Source organism: Harpia harpyja, chromosome 1 (genome assembly GCF_026419915.1).
Source record: "Harpia harpyja isolate bHarHar1 chromosome 1, bHarHar1 primary haplotype, whole genome shotgun sequence".
NCBI lineage: Eukaryota > Metazoa > Chordata > Aves > Accipitriformes > Accipitridae > Harpia > Harpia harpyja.
This window is the reverse complement of record NC_068940.1, coordinates 106,066,669-106,082,621: the sequence shown is the minus strand read 5'-3', so window position 1 is coordinate 106,082,621 and position 15,953 is coordinate 106,066,669. Positions and strand designations below refer to the sequence as shown.

Below are 15,953 nucleotides of genomic sequence, written 5' to 3'. Positions count from 1 at the left end.
GAAAAGGTTATCGATCAATGTCCATTGTCAAGAGAGGCCCGTGAGTCAGAGGGCTTAAGTGGGAATGTTTATGGACTGTTTCTTTGTTACGCTATACCATATTGGGCTTTCTGACCAGGCCAAGGCTGCCATGGAAAATCTACGTGTGTTGGTTATAATTAGGCCCTGAATAATGACTCTCCTTTGTGTCACCAGAAGTCCTTCTCAGCCCTCCAAAGACAGCTCAGAATGATGTAGCAGTGAAGGAGGTCTTAATTCTGTTGTTTGTGCCATTGGTGATGCCATTAGTTCATCTGCCGTCGGGTTTAGAGAGGTAGGTCTCTAAACAACCTTCTCTTTGCTCAGTCATGCAGAAGAGGCTAAATTCTCCAAGCAGCCGCCCTTGGTAAGCACCATGCTGCTGCACTGGTCTTTCTGCAGGTAACAGCATCTTTATAGAGCCTGCGACGCTGCATCCACAGGTTGTGTCCGTAGATCCATAGACACACGTACCAGGAAACACAAGCTTCATGGGTTTAAATATGCTCTAGCCTTTTGAGTCACAGAATTTCAACACAAGAATCTGAATGAGAATATTTATGGGTCTTTTAAAGGTAATAATAAAAAAAGACTACCTAGCCCAACATCCTGTCTGTAAGGTGGCTTTTAGCAGTCTCTCAGGACATAGGACTGGGCACAGGTCAAACCTTCTCTAGAAAGCCTCCTATATTCTGTCATTCTAGGTCCTAGACCTAGGGACCCAACATATTTGTAAGAACTTTGCTGACCCCATGCCTTCAAGATCATTGAGCTGAAAAAAAGAGATTTTTGAGCTGTTCCTAAATGAAATGTAGTGAATCAGATGTAAATCTCAAAGGAGAGGCTAAGGGCAGAGAGTCACTCGCACGATTAAGGACAACCAAGAGTTTATTACTCCCGTTCAGAAACGTGTCTAGAGCAGGGATAAAATCACAAGCCATATGGTGAAATGTGAGCTGTAAAAGAAGTTAGGAAATGCTTCCTAAGAGTAAACCTCTTTGACAAACCAAAGAGCAGAGACGATGGGAGGAACACAAATAACCAACTTGAATTTCCTGAAGGCTTTGAAGATGTCCCTAGGCCATGTGTAAAGTTAGCAAGAACAGCGCAGAGGTCTCCATCCTTGGGCCTGGGCCAAGCAAGGTTCATCGGAGTCCCCAAATACAGTAATCAGATACTGTATGAAAAGGTTAAAGGTTGCAAGCCAGATAGGATGGAGACTGGAAAAACAGACTGGTGCTGAGGCCACTTTATTTTCCCTCTGAACTGAAATTATTTTGGATGACCACTATCATGGCAGTCACATTGGAGATCTGAAAGAGAACTTGAGAAATGTGGAGGTAGAAAGGAAACTTGGAAAGCACAGTAACTAGGAAAAAGACCAAAGGCACAAGGTGGTGGAAGCTTGTCCATGTACGCTTAGATAGCTCCCATATTCTTACTCTCACTGGATCATTTTTGTTAGGCAGAGGGAAAACTTGCCTCTGGAATAATAAATGGAGAGCCCATGAGAAGGCCAGGAATAGGCAAGAGGAAATGTAGGGAAGTGAGAAGACCAGGTCAAGCAGACAGATATGCCTTGAGAAGGTTAAGGAAACATTGGCTTCTTTGCAGGCTGCACCTATTCTTAGCAAAATATGTATTAGCAGGACCTGCTTTTAAAAAATAACATCATCTCATTGCTAGTTTGGTTGGTATGGACCAAACAAAAAAGCCTATGACACTCTGGAGAAATATGTTCTCAAGACAGGCAGCCAAATTCATATCTGATCTAAGCTCTTGCAGTTTCCTGCTAACTCCATGAGCTGTTCTTGCTTCGTGCTCCCTCGGGGTTTTGCTTTGCTGTTTCTATCCCACATTTTTCCCAACAGGCAGGTTTTTGTAGATCTCTTATTTTATCTTTTAGTTCTCCTTCTTTAGAAATATTATTGCCTTCATTATACTCCTTAATGAGTATTTCTGCTTTGGCTAAAAACAGATTAATAGAAAAAACTGTACAGTCAAAAAATTTAAAAAAACCCCAAACCATACTGATACTGGAGATGAAATTAAATGACCTGTCAGGGCACTCTGAGTTAATGAAAATGAGCCGTGTCCTGGGAGTCCAGGTGTTACAAGGACAAAGCAGAATTCCCATTCAAATTCACACCACTGAGCTCTCATGGAACTAAATGTTTTTAGATAATGGTGGATTTGGAGTGATCAGAAAAACACTGTTTCGTACATTTGGTTGGATTCTGTAGGAAATGACATCTACTTGAACTGCTCTTCCAGCTTGCAGGATGTACAGTTGAGGTGCCTCTTGCTTCTGCAGCCGGTGTGAGCTGTGACTAAATTGTGTCTCCCGTGGTGCCTGGGACTCACACGTACACGGAGCTCTGGTGACTTGAGCAGAGCTGAAAGTGCTTTCTACTGTGGGAGACACAGCCCAGCTGGGAGAGCATCCTTAGGAAAGGATGCGGTCAGGAATCCATCAAACCATGGCTTCCAAAAAGCACCAGCGCAGATCCCGTTTCCACTCCAGTCATTCTCACACGAACCATCTAGAGTTTCTCACAGGAGGTTTGAATAATTGAGTGTTTTGAGCAAAATCACCGTTTTGCTGTGGAACCGAAAGATCAGAAATCACCTTTCTTGTTCCATGTTAAATAATTTCTAACCAGCTCTGATATTTATAGGAACTAGCGACAGGAGTTGGTGGCACTTCTTATCTGAAACGGAGGGTCCCTGTGAGAATTATGTCACATGTAACCTCAGCTGAACACACTTTTTGCTTATCTTACAAGGACATTTTCAGATATTATGAACATTTTGGATAATAAGGAAAACAGTTGATAGCTAAATGGCTTTATCTTCCGTGTTAGAGTCATTCTTAACATGAGCTTACATTGAGAATTACCTTGTGAAAGGGTAATACATGACAAACAGGCATTTAGAAATGAGCAGTCGATATTTATGGAGTCTCTCAGATCAAATATAACATAGTTACCTGCAGCAGCTTTTCCCAATGTGCCTATAGTAGTTACAACGCAGCACATCTCTGAATTGTGCTGGGTGCTATACAAATAGGTAAGCGAGGATGCCTACATTAAACAATTTGCAATGTAAATGTCAAAAGCTGACAGACTGCAGGCCAATGTGGGGTGAAAGAGAGTAACAGAGGTCTGTGCTCAATTCACCGTGCTGCCCAGTGGGAGAATAAGTGTATTTATTTGTTTTCACATTTAACTAGTTAAGCAGAAAGTACACTGAAAGGCTGGTGTGAAGTTTAGTGCTTCCTTCCTCAGAATAAATCTTCTTCATGTAAATATTATACATTTATATACTCAGACTGTGTTGGTTAGTCTGTTAACAAGGAAGATGAGCCGCCTGTCTTTCACAAATCTTTCCTGGAGACCTGGGTTGCCTGTTGATCAGCTGGAGACACTGTTCCCTCCTGGCCACCTCTCTGAGCATCTCTCTGACCTGGGCAGGGGGCTGGCTATGGGCCAGATGAATTATTTGGGATGCCTACTCTAAAGAGACCTGTGGTCCTTCTGTAGTCCCCTCTCCAAAATTACCCCCTACTGTCTGACCAGGTACACGCTAGACGATGCAAAGAGCATGAAGATATATTCAGGAGGAGGAGGCTGGTGGGTTTTGGAGCCTCTCTCACATCTCCAAAGCAAAAAAAGCAGTGGGCTGGGTGGATCCCAGGCTTCGATTCAGTTTATCAGCTGCTGTCTCTCTGAAGCTCCATTCAGAGTGAGATAAGACGTGTGTGCACATGTCAGTAGGACAAAAGCAAAGTTGTATTCAGAGGATATCTGTGACCCCAAGCTGCCAAAGATAGCCTTGCACCTACTTTCCCTGCCTGGAAAAGCAGTGCTGTTACTGCAACACATACAAAAACAATCAACCAACATTTGTACATTTAAGAGGTTTTTCCTAGAGCAGCTTTTTTTTTTTTTCTTTTAACTTTAGATACTGACTGTAAAGGGAGAGCGGTTGATGATATGGCCAGTTGCTCCAAGTATGAGAATACACTTGTGTGCTTCTCAGGTGCATCTCTTATTTTCTTCTGGCCCTTGGGCATGTCTGTGTGTTCTCATTGTCAGAACCAGACTCCCACCTATCTCACACAGCAACACTGCATCCACCTCTCAGAGGCTGGCACCCTTCTGATTAATGATTTCTTGATCTCATCCTCTTGCTTGTTCCCATGGCATGAGAATTACAACTGTTTCATTCCCCCTGACTACATGGGGCACTTCCAGAGGTGATATTGCCTTTCCAGAGGTGATTGATTGCAGGGCAGGACTCTGAGTTGCCTGTTGGTTAAAGAAAAAAGATAATTAACATGTAGAGTGTGGGCAGAGCAGGTGTGCGTAACCGTCGCGGAAGGCTTTTGAAGGCAAGACTTCGACTTGCCTTGAATTGAGGTGCATTAAGGCAAAACATATTTTAAGAAAATAACCAAGTTGACATGGTGAGCTAGAGTCACCTTCCTGTTCCTAAAGGTATTGTATGGCTTCCTAGTCAGGTTTTACTCTCAGGATAACACAAGGTAGTAGATAGCATTGCTCCCTCTAGGTGTCCTGTCAAGCCCTTAGGGTCTGGTATGTCTATGCAGGCTGTGCTCAGCTAGAAATGGTTGGAGGTCTTTATGTGACAGCTGCAATCGTGGCTGTGCCGGGGGGGAATGAAAGACCTGCAAAACTGAACACGTGAGTTTCTAGGGCTCGAGTTCAGAAAAGAGCAAACCAGATCAAAGACAGCACTGCTCCCATAGCAGCTCCTGTCCTAATGGTGGGGCAGGAGGGGACAGGTGATGGACTCAGACGCTGAGCTACCAGATCTGAATTTTACAAAATGGAGGCTCCTGGACATCAAAGCTTGGATCTGGGGTGTTTGAGGGCCTCGATTTGTGTTTCTCCAACCTCTAGAGCACTGTGAATCTGAGTGGGATGTGCCACTGTGGGCATGGGCTTATAAATCTAAGACAAGTCTACTCCTGTTTGACTCAGACTAATAGTTGGCATTACTGACTGCTAGTGACCACATGACATTACCAGCCTGAGAGTGTGTGTGTGGTCAAGGAGAGGGAGAATGGAGTCACAAAAAAAAGGCTGGGAGCTGGTGCAGTAGTTATTAGAAGATGAAGGTACATGTCAAGATGCGATCGCTCACAAAGCATGAGTGGTGATGCGTCAGCACTGGCTAATCCGAGTTCATGATACGACTGTGGCACCAGTCCCGTGGCTGTTACCACAGGCTGTCCAACTCCCCTTTTTCCAGTTTAGTGCTGGGCTATCAGGATGATTTCACAGTGCAGTTGTCATTGGAATTAAACATTGTTCTGTTCCTAAAATGTCTTCCCTCACTGCCATGCAGCTGTTTTGCATGTTTGGTCTACACTCTGGTTTCTCCCTAAGCCAGAGCACTGCAGCCCCACTGCTGGAGGAAAGCAGAGACAGTTGAGAGGCTTGGGATCTGTCTCTAGTTCCTTTATTGTCATCGACAAAATGTGATACAGAGCCCTTGATGCTGGTGGGGAAAACAAAAAACTCCTCCATCAGCTACTTCTGTGCTTTCGTCCACATCTGTCCTTCTGTGCACAGCCACCTCTCATCTTTCTGTGCCCTTTCAGATCACTCCACTGAGCTCACTTCTGCTGCAAGACCCCTAAAACATTGGTTCTTGCACCAGCTGACCAGCTCAGCTGCTCACACTCACCTAGAATTGCTGCCCTGTGCCCTCGCCCTATGACCAGCTTGTTTGCTATTTACCCACCTGTAGCATGATTACTTCTAAGGGCTTGTACTCTGATGTGAAGGGGCTGTTGCTATGTGTAGAGTCAGGGTGGGTGACTCCTGCCCTTGATTTTGTTGGTGTCACTTAGTGGCAAGGTGCAACGCAGAGGTGTTCACGCTAGAGGACAAGCAGGCCACAAGAGCAGACTTTATTAATGGGATGCTCCACCAATGTGCTCACATTGCTTTGGATTAGAGCAAAGTCCTCCGTGTGGTGTTGTGGGGCAGGTACTGCAGTTCAGACTGATGCTGCTTCGTTTTTAGATAAGTCCTTAAAATAATTCTGCTGGGATCTAGGATTTTTTTTAATGTGAGAGCAGAACACCTACTGTAGTAGGGCTTGATTATGGGTTTGGATGGCAGCTCAGAACAAATCAATATCATTAATAAGGAGTGTTATTGGTTAATTTTTTTCTATCGACTTATTTGCACACCTCTTGCCACAGACCATCATAACCTCTTGTTTCTCCTTTCTGTTTTTATCCTCTTAAGAACCCTCAATACCCTTCAAGGAAAAACTGAAGGATCTTGAAGTGAGGGAGAAGGAATCTGCCACCTTCCAATGCGAAGTGCCCGTTCCTAGTACGGAGACAGCTTGGTTCAAGGAGGAAACCAAACTCCGGCAGAGCAAGAAATACAACATCGAAGAAGAGGGCACATATCGCCGGCTCACTGTCCAGAACGTCACCACAGACGATGATGCTGTCTATATCTGTGAGATGAAAGAAGGGAGCAGGACCATCGCAGAGTTGTCTGTCCAAGGTAAGAAAGGCTCTTGCTCTTTCAGACCGTCCAAGTCTCGCGTACCAAGTGTGAGATTCATGCATGAGACTCCAGACTCGACCTTGTGAACGGCTTTTACCCCATGCATGTGTGCAGTGAAGAACAGCAGACTCCCGTACGGCGTGAGAGGAGAGCCACGTGTGGTCGGTCAGTGGGTCGCTGGGTCTCCTGCCAGGCTGTATCTGGGACGCAGGGTCAGAGAGCAGGGACAGATTGTGTTGCTGCACAAGATACGTCACCTGGTGGGGACATATGCTTCAAGGGGCTTCCTAGAAGGCAAAGTTCTTGAGCCGTAGCCTAGCACTGTAGACTTTCCTTAACGTAATCCCAAGCATCGGATGTATCCCCTGGCCCTGTCTCACACATGTCTTGTCTGGTGTCGGGCGAACACAACAGTGAATCTCTTCTGAGAGGGGTGCTGACCACACTGGGAAGCTGGCTTAGCAGCTCTGGTTTATGGTCCAATGTGTGGTGCAGGCTGCAGTCAGCACCAGTGTGGTTTCGGACTGGAAACCAGATCCACACTGCAGATGCCTGACGTCTGGAGGTGTTCTCTGGAGTTTGGAAAGCCGATGAGAAAGGGGCCAAATGTGGATATAGGTCCATGCCCACGTCTTCTGAGTCTGGTGGTTTAGGACTGAAGTGCAAGTAGGTGTAGAGCCTGGTATGGTGTAGGCGTCTCACGAGTAGACACACACATCAGAGATGCAGGCATGTCTGCAGAAGGGGCCATCGGTTCTGAGCTCCCTGACTTGCTGCATAAGCAAGAACCTACCCATGCAACTTCAGGACCTGCAGTTTTGATTTTGATGCTGCTCATGCTGGTATCATTGACACGTCTCCTGTTGCATGAATTGGAGAGCTGTCATAGCTACAGGATTGCACTTGTCCTGACTCATTTGAAGCCTGGCTTTACTCCCAGTGAAACCAGAAGTTCTTCGCTACATAAATTGGTGCAAGACAGCTGGGTGACGTGCATCCTTGTGCAAATTCTTTTTGGTATCTTTAGCAAAGAGTTGAGAGTGCACATGGGTGGAGGCAGAAGGGAAAATTTAGTCTGGAGATGTGGGAGAGTTCGGATAGACATCTTTTTGTTGCACCTTCTGTTAGGTCTAGACCAGCCAAACACGGTAAGTGTGTTTAGCCCCAGTAGGGCAGCTGGTATTTGTCTTATTTGTTTGCGCTATGGTACTATGGGATGTGCCATTAAAAAGAGAGTGACTGAGCCAGGTGGAGATCTCAGGAAGGAAAGGAGGCAGAGCCTTCCTGAGGGAGCCCTGTGCCTGCCCTGGGGGGAGAAGATTCGAGAGAGCAGGGTGGGGTTGGGAGAATGTCAGAGCTTGGCAAGATGTAAAGGGCTTCAGGACGGGGACACTGCTGAGGGCAGCGACGAGCAAATGTGCGGCCAAGCTTCGGAGAGGATGAGCAGAGAATCGGGGTCTTGAACCCTACTGATGAAATCTGTGCCAGGTCTGTTGCCGTATGAAGGCGTTCAGCGTTGCTTCTCATTAAATGGTGAGAGGTGCTTTGCCTGGGTGAGGGCTCTTCTGCCTCACTGGGACTGTGCCAGGGCTGGAGCCGGTCACCATCTGTCAGTAGGGGTGGTCTCCTGATGCTTTGTCCAAGCTTTCCTGTGAATAGTCACATCTTGTAACTTTGAGGTTATTCTAATAAGTGATAATCATCACAGTCACTTGGAAAGGACACAAATAAGTGAAGTTCATCCCATGTGAATTTCTGGGTTGACTCTAAGAAGAAATCTGAGGCTTTCCAGTCTATTTTCTATTAATTCAGGTGACTGGTGTGTTTGCCATCTTGGTTATGCAACTTACTGGTAACTTTGACGGAGGCAAAATCCCAAAGATAGATGAGAGACCTGTCTAGTTTAAGACTGACCTACTTTAGCAAAGTTTTAATCTGAATTCCCATCATATGTGGCCAATGAAAGCCATATCACTGTCAAATCTGTTCTTGGCAAGGCCACATACCTTGTGTTTACGCAACAGCAGACTCTGCATGGTAGGCTAGAAACATGAGTGACTGTAGTCAAACAAGATTGCTTTTCTCTCTTTGAAGGCCAAAATAAGTCTTTGGGATTATCTGTTCTGTATAACTCAGAGCCTAAGAATTTATTTAGGAATGTCTGGATAGTGTCTACAATGATTTGGTTAGGTGAGAGCTGTTGGCTAGTCCTGTTGTAGTCTGGATGGTCCAGTGTTGCCAGAGACTTTAATATCTGCTGTTTGCTGATCATAATTAATTTCTTATTTAAAGGGAACATCATTAAAAAACTTCCGCGAAAGACTGCAGTCTTCATAAATGATACAGCCATATTCTGTGTGGAGCTGGACAATGAATGCCAGAACATCCGATGGCTGAAAAATAAAGAAGAAGTGAAACCCAGTGATCGAATCTCCATCACATGCTCCGGCAAGCAACATACCATGATCATCCGAGAGTGTAAGATGGAAGATGCTGGTGAGATTGTCTTCCTGGCTGATGAAAGCAGGACTTCTACCCAGTTCACTGTGACCAGTAAGCTTCACTTTTATTCAGCCTTGGTATTGTGTCTTCCCCAGCAAGCAGGTACTCCTGTGGTAGCACTGGTGTTTCAGGTACCACCATGGTAAGTTTGCTGTCCAAAGACAGCAGAAAGTTTGATGTCTGCCACAAAAAGCCAACAACCTGAACATCAGTGTGATGAGATGTTATGGAGAGATCAAAACAGAGAGAGAAAAGAGTCCTGGGGAAAAAGCACGGCACAAACATATATCTTCTCTGTACCATTCTCGTTTCATGCTAGACTGAATGTAAAATGATAACTGAGTAAAACATGGGGTAAGGGATGTGCATCTTCTCCCCACCGGGAGGAGCTTGGAAATCAACGTGTAAGTTGCATATGTCTCAGTCCCCTTGCTTCATTGTACACAGAGCACTGCGGGTGCTCCATCTACACGCTGACCTCCGTTTTCCAAAATCATTAGTTTCTTTGAGGGGAATTTATCAATTCTTGCTATGGGGATAATACGTCTTCTAGCAAATAGGGGCCACTTATCTCTCCCTCTCTCTCTTCGCTGAGGATTTGGAGGGGAGAGTTAGCCAGCATTCAATTCCTTCCCTAGGTCTGAGTCTACAGAGCCATGAGGGTCGCTTGTGGGTATGCTGGCTCTTGCAGGGAAGTAGGTGCCCTGAACATTTTTGGCAGAGTATGAAGTTTCTTTCCATTCTAGCAAGTAAAAACATCTGTGAAGGAACATCTACATGCACACACATGAAGCATTTCAGGGCCAGTCAAATGTTGAACTTGAAATATCTTACTTTGATTTAGCTTCTTAAGCTGTTTGCGTTAAAGTAAAATATGTATTAAAAAAAAAAGCCCAAACCTGCAAGAAAAAGGGGAAATACTTCCTGCTGAAAATATAGTGTCCTTCCTTTTGTGTAGACCAGTAAAGATGTGTCCTCTCTCATCCTCTCTTTGACATGACAAAGCTGGAAGGACCCTGTGAATTGATGGTAGCTATGCTGAAAGAAGGGATCTTTGTCCTGTTTAGCTTTACTTGGGGAGACTGATATAATATGCAGGCTGGAGAATTCCTTCAGCTGGCACATCTGATCTGAGCGAGGGTTTTAGTTGACAGAGCAGTAGCAGCAGGTGCAACGTAGCTGAGATCGGACCTGAAGTGAAATTTTGGTGAAGTTGCCTAATTTTATTTAACTTTATTTTGACGGCACTGCATTTCCCAGGCAAAACTGACTTCATTTAAGACAGAGAACTGCATGTGGTTTCTGGCTCTGCTGCAGTTCTGGTTTGCATGTGAACAAATCATCCACTCTAGTCACTATTTGGGAAGTATAATACTTCTTTTCTTCCACCACCACCTCCAAACTGCAATTAGTCAGTAGTAAAAAGAAATCTTTATTTAAAGGTTTGTAACTAACTGCTGTGTTATCTAAACTTGGTTGGGGCATTCTGAAGGTATTGAGCTAAAATGAGGAAAAATTGAGGTAAGTGTCATGTTTAGCATTGTGACAGTTTCTAAGGTATTTGGAAAGCTGTAACATCCAACCAAGCACCTACTCAATGGGAATGACAAAGTTCAGTTTGATTTTGGAGACTGCTGTTTTAAGTTATGAAGCAAGTGTTGATTCATGGAATAGAAAAAGGTAAGAAGCTGCCTTCCCACAAGCAGGTCTCTCTGAAGAAAATATTACATTACTCTTACTGATGGTAAGGTCAAGAGATCTGATTCCAGGGTCTAGTTTTCAGCTTAATGCTACACTAATGGGACCTTTGGCATCTAGCTCTGACCAGCAGTAGTTGACAGGCTGGTAACTGTGCACCCCAAAAAACTGATGTATCTATTTATGTAGAGAAGAAAAACCGTATCGCATTGAGATTTCCTATTTTTACACTTCATGCATATCTGATCAGCTGCTTGAAGAATCCCGTGTAATATGTTCACATCGTTTTCAATTAGCTGGACGAGATTGGTGTTGGCTGTTCTAATAGCTTTTATCAGGCAAGCAGTGTTTATATATTATTTGCTCAGTATCTTGCATTGTTACTATGGCCGTTTTAAACATGGGTAAACTGAGGCAGAGAGAAGATCAGTTGTCCCAGAGTTTGATTTTTAGTCTAGGGTCATTGTACAGGCTCCCTCCATAGTCATGAATACTTGAGTAGCTGCAATGTGCGATTCGTTTCACCCGTCTCGCACACCTTCTTTAAGCTGGCATGAATTGCTCCTGAGTGTGCTGTTCTCCATGGGATTACAGTTGGAGTCTGGTTGACTGACTTAAACCAGACGCCTTTCAGATAGCCAAAATTAAATGAAATGAATCCTTCACCACGTCAGTAGATGTGTAACTAGAGCGTACCAGATAATTCCTAGCCTCTTGACCATATTAGTGGCAGCGCATAGTGAATAAAGCTGATGGGACTTGAGCCTTCTCTAAAGGGTTCAAGAGGAATGAGAGGGTGAGTGTAAATCTTCATTATGCAAATACCTGCAGGCATACATTTGTGACCTCAGGTACTGTAAAATACCCACATCTCCTCCGTTGTAGGGTCTCATGGTGGGGACGTGTCTTTATGTCATTTCCTTTGGAAGTTAATTCCCCAACCCCAAGAGCTGGCTCTGCATAAACTACTAAACCAGAGATCCCCAATGATAGCTATCACTCTTGGGAGACAAAGTTACAACACGCCTTCCGAGTGGGCAATAGCATAAAATTCAGAAGCAGGACAGAGGACAGATACCCAGCTGAAAGCGGCTGCAGAGAACAGCCAAGCCTGGGTAACAAGCAACTGAGATCTCCACAAGTCTGAAACCCATGCACTGTTTATTATGTCTATCTTTTATCTCTGAAATGTCCCAGTTCTACAATGTTTAGCTGCTCTGCGTTGAAACCTGTTGAGTATCTGGGATGAAATGTTTTAGTGTACGGTTGGAACAGCTTCTCAAGAAGAAACGGAGGACACAGACTCCTGGCACAGGCTGCTTTTTATGGAGTGGATTTATATTGCTGTGCAGGATGCCACAGCTCTGTGCAAAGCATTGCAAAATATTGCCACGCTCTTCCTTGATGCAGTGGTGCCTTGCCACTCATTGGTTTTCACAGGCACATCTGTTTTCCTGACTGCTCAGATGTGTATGGTTGAAATTCTGACAGAAGACAACTACCAGCAGACTTACAATATTAGTGCAAATATCCCTGTGCAATGATGTTTAGAAAGCAGGGCAGAATTGTGCCATCTTGCCAGAGTAATCCCATTGAGGTATTTTTATTTTTTTTTTTAGCCTGGATTCACACCAGGGAAGTGGACCAGGAATTTGGTGCACAGAATTTTGAGCAACCTTTGGTGGTGGTTTTACACATCTTCTGAGTGAAAAATAACAAGCTGAGTGTTAGTCTGCTTTGCTCAGGAGCTGTATAGGAAGTAGTGTGGGTCTGTATCTAGCACTGAAAATTTAAGCCTATGAATTGTTCATTGTAGACTCTTTGTCTGTGCAGACAATTGTAATATTGTGTAGAAATCACTTATGTTTAGCTGTGGAGGTAGGAGTATTGTACATCTTTGTGTAATGCAGCCCAAAAGCATCTTCTATCCATTTTCTGTCTTTGCCATCTCACAAAAATGTGTTATGGAGGTTTATTAAGCAAGAGCAGCTCTTAGTCTGGTGTAAGCTTTTTCAGTAAGGCACAGTGGCTTTTCCATTCTGACATAAACTTCTTACTCTGTTTTACTTTTTTTTTCTTTTTTTCCCTTGTGCAGCTCCCAAAAAACCTCCCACCCAACCCCCAGTCGACCCTCTGGTGAAAAATAAAACAGAAACCTCAGTGACGCTAGCATGGTCCCCTCCAAAGATGGACCGCCCCATTCCAATTGATGGCTACGTTGTGGAACGCAAGAAACTAACTGGCTTTACCTGGGTGAGGTGCCATGAGTCCCATGTCCCTGTCCCAGAGTTCACGGTGAGCAACCTTTCGGAAGAGGCCGACTATCAGTTCAGAGTTTCTGCAGTCAACACCTATGGACAGAGTCCCTACCTGGAGTTCCCGGGGAGCATGCACCTTGGTGAGCACAAAACCATCATAAAAATGGGTCAGTCTGTGCTGATCTGCCACGTGGGTGCTCTAAAGATGCTTCCATGACTTTGAGGAGGATAGAGCAATTGCACAGCAAAACCTTTTTCCCTTCACTGGTGGTTCTCCTGTCTCAGTTCAACCACTGACCATCACCAAAGTGATAGTGGTGGGGATTTCTGTGATAGAGCTGTGAATATGCTTATATTCCAATATCTTGCATCAGGCTGTGTGAGAGGCAGAGCTCTCTGCAATGGACCTTAAGCCTGTAAGCGCTTCTTCTAGACCTGGTATGAAAGGAAAAATTGAGGTGGGCTTATAATATAATATTCAATGTATCAATGAGATATCAAACTTGCACTAGAGAATATTTACGGGTGATCATACTGTCATGAAAACCAAGTTCCAGTCAGTCTCTCTTTAATCTTAGAGTTACTAGGAGAAATATGGGGGTTTTACTTTATTTCTAGGGTGCCAATGTGCCCATAGAATCATTGTGTGCAATGGGATTGCTTCTTCCTTTGATTCGTTGCACTGGACAATATCTGCACAGACTTTGATCATACTGTGCCTCGTTATTGTGTCATCCTTTTCCCTAGCTGTCTGAACACGCCTCTGTTCTCCTAGAATATCTGGAAGTGACTAGTAGGCTGGGTGGCCTCCTTAGGATCCTCCTGAAATCTAAGGATATTACTGGTTATTAAATACATAACACACTTGTTGGGGAACTTAGGTGTTTCAGGCTTGTTATGCCTTTAAACCTCTTAGGGGGAAAAAAAAAAATCAGTAAAATATGCTTGTTGTTCCTTCTCTGCAGAAACAGGACTTACCCTAATGCTAGAGGTCAGTTACCTGCAGCTGTAGAAATCAAATCCTGTTGACCAACAGTGTGTTGCCTTCAATGCATGCAAATTGTATAAGGCTGCAGGATTTTATTCTCATGCCTTGTTTACCCCCAAAACTTCGTTCTTAGGAAGAACTATTCTCCAGCGTGGCAGTCTTGTGTCCTTTGGTCTCAGAGATACGTGTTGTTCTTCTTCCCTAGAACCGATCCTGGCTGTGAAAACCCCCCTGACAACCGTTGAAGCTGTACCTGGAGGGGATGCCCTGTTTACTGTTGACCTTACGACGACATGTTCCGGCACTTGGTACCTTAATGGTAAAGCCTTACAGGAAAGTGAGACCTACATCATTAAGAGAACCCAAACTACTCACACTCTGATCATAAAGAACGTCACCAAGAATGATGATGGAGCAGAAGTGAAATTTGTTGCCAATAATGTTGACACCAGCACCAAGATGAGAGTGAAAGGTATTTATTTTCATCACTGTCCTTTCTTCTTCCAGTCAAGGGGCAGTTGCTGTGAACTGATGATTAGAACTGGGGCCGGAGGCTTTCAATGATGCCTGGTCTGTAGGAAGTACCTGAAATTGCATCATATGAACTAACGAGGGGTCCTGGTAATGACCTCACCATGACAGCACAGAGTTCAGAGTGAGTTGATCTAGCCAGCTGGTTGGTATCTTAACTAGACTGCTTAACATCAGCTCATGAATTTCTGTAGTTCACAGCCATCAGTCAGTGGATTCTGTCACCAGATCTACCACTGAGTCACCTTAAGCTAGTAATTTCAGCTCCAGATTTGGCTAGTCTTTCTGACTGTAGTAGAGCCTTTCAAAAGTAAAGGAGTATTAATTACTAAGAATGGTTTGTTTTTTTTTTCTTGGAGTTTTTTAGTCTACCACAGATGTGGGTGATGTACAAGTTAGTATCATGTCACTCGATTTAGCATTGAGACTTATGTACTCCAGCTTTCCTCAATGAAATCATGACAACATCTATATCTACCCACATTCCATGGCAAAAGGTAATGAATAGACATTCATTCTGGAAGGATGTGTTTGACCTTGGGTGAAAATCTCTGCAGAAGCATGCTTAGAATATTATTAATCAGTAGAAAGATATGCATTTTTTTTTCCTTAGTGACTCTGGCAATAAAACCAGATCAAGTCTCCTGAACTGGAAAAAAATGCTCAGTATTGACATGAGTGTGAGGGCAGGAACAGGACCTCATACTTTTTCAGAGATCTCACAGTCTACAGCAAGCTCATATCAGGGATACGTTATCTCGATATAACTTGAAGTAACAAAGCCTTTTTTCCTGACAGGTGCTGCAGTGAGATTTACCAACAAGAGCAGAGATATAGAAAAAGTCTCTGCTCGGCTGCGGGAGGAAGCCAAACTTCAGGCTGAGCTTTCAGACACAGAGGCTACTGTGAAGTGGATGAAGGATGGGAAAGAGCTCAAGGCCAGTGAAAAATATGAACTTCAAACTGTGGGGAAGAGGCACATCCTGAAAATTCGCAACACTGCAGCAGAGGATGCTGGAGTTTATGAGTGCATCTGTGAAGGGGATAAAATGCTCTATCAGCTTTCAGTGAAAGGTATGTGACTGTCTGGGCTGTTTTGCATTAATGGCCTGTTCCTGCCCTAAGCCAATAGAGTCATCAAGGGAGAGAAAGGGATTGCTCCAGAGGCAGCGAAGGGAGTTGTGGTAACTCCCCATCAACATCTAGCCTTGACAGTGTCTGTGCTCCCAGAGTAGGAGAACTTGGGAGTGAATCCAAGATCTAACGCTGTCTCGGTGGTAAGAGCTGTGCTTTCACTCACATCGGCGTCTTGATATTCCACACGAACTTGGTGTTATTTCGTGAGATTGAACGGTGGGTAGTGAAAAGGTGCTCTTGTGATGAAGCAATTCAGCCACAGGG

General features: G+C 44.4%; 1 protein-coding gene across 17 annotated transcripts in view; it reads left to right on the top strand.

Annotated features, from left to right (window-relative positions):
* OBSCN (obscurin, cytoskeletal calmodulin and titin-interacting RhoGEF) overlaps window positions 1–15,953 on the top strand; it is a 194,269-nt gene that overhangs the window by 11,407 nt on the left and 166,909 nt on the right. For all 17 annotated transcript variants that reach the window (XR_008238302.1, XM_052808313.1, XM_052808371.1 and 14 more), the window contains exons 3-7: window positions 6,303–6,572; window positions 8,868–9,128; window positions 12,871–13,173; window positions 14,227–14,493; window positions 15,351–15,626. Coding sequence is in view for 16 of the 17 variants with exons in the window: in XM_052808313.1 (XP_052664273.1) it covers window positions 6,303–6,572; window positions 8,868–9,128; window positions 12,871–13,173; window positions 14,227–14,493; window positions 15,351–15,626 (1,377 nt within the window). In the remaining variant the exon portion in view is untranslated. The remainder of the gene's footprint in view (window positions 1–6,302; window positions 6,573–8,867; window positions 9,129–12,870; window positions 13,174–14,226; window positions 14,494–15,350; window positions 15,627–15,953) is intronic.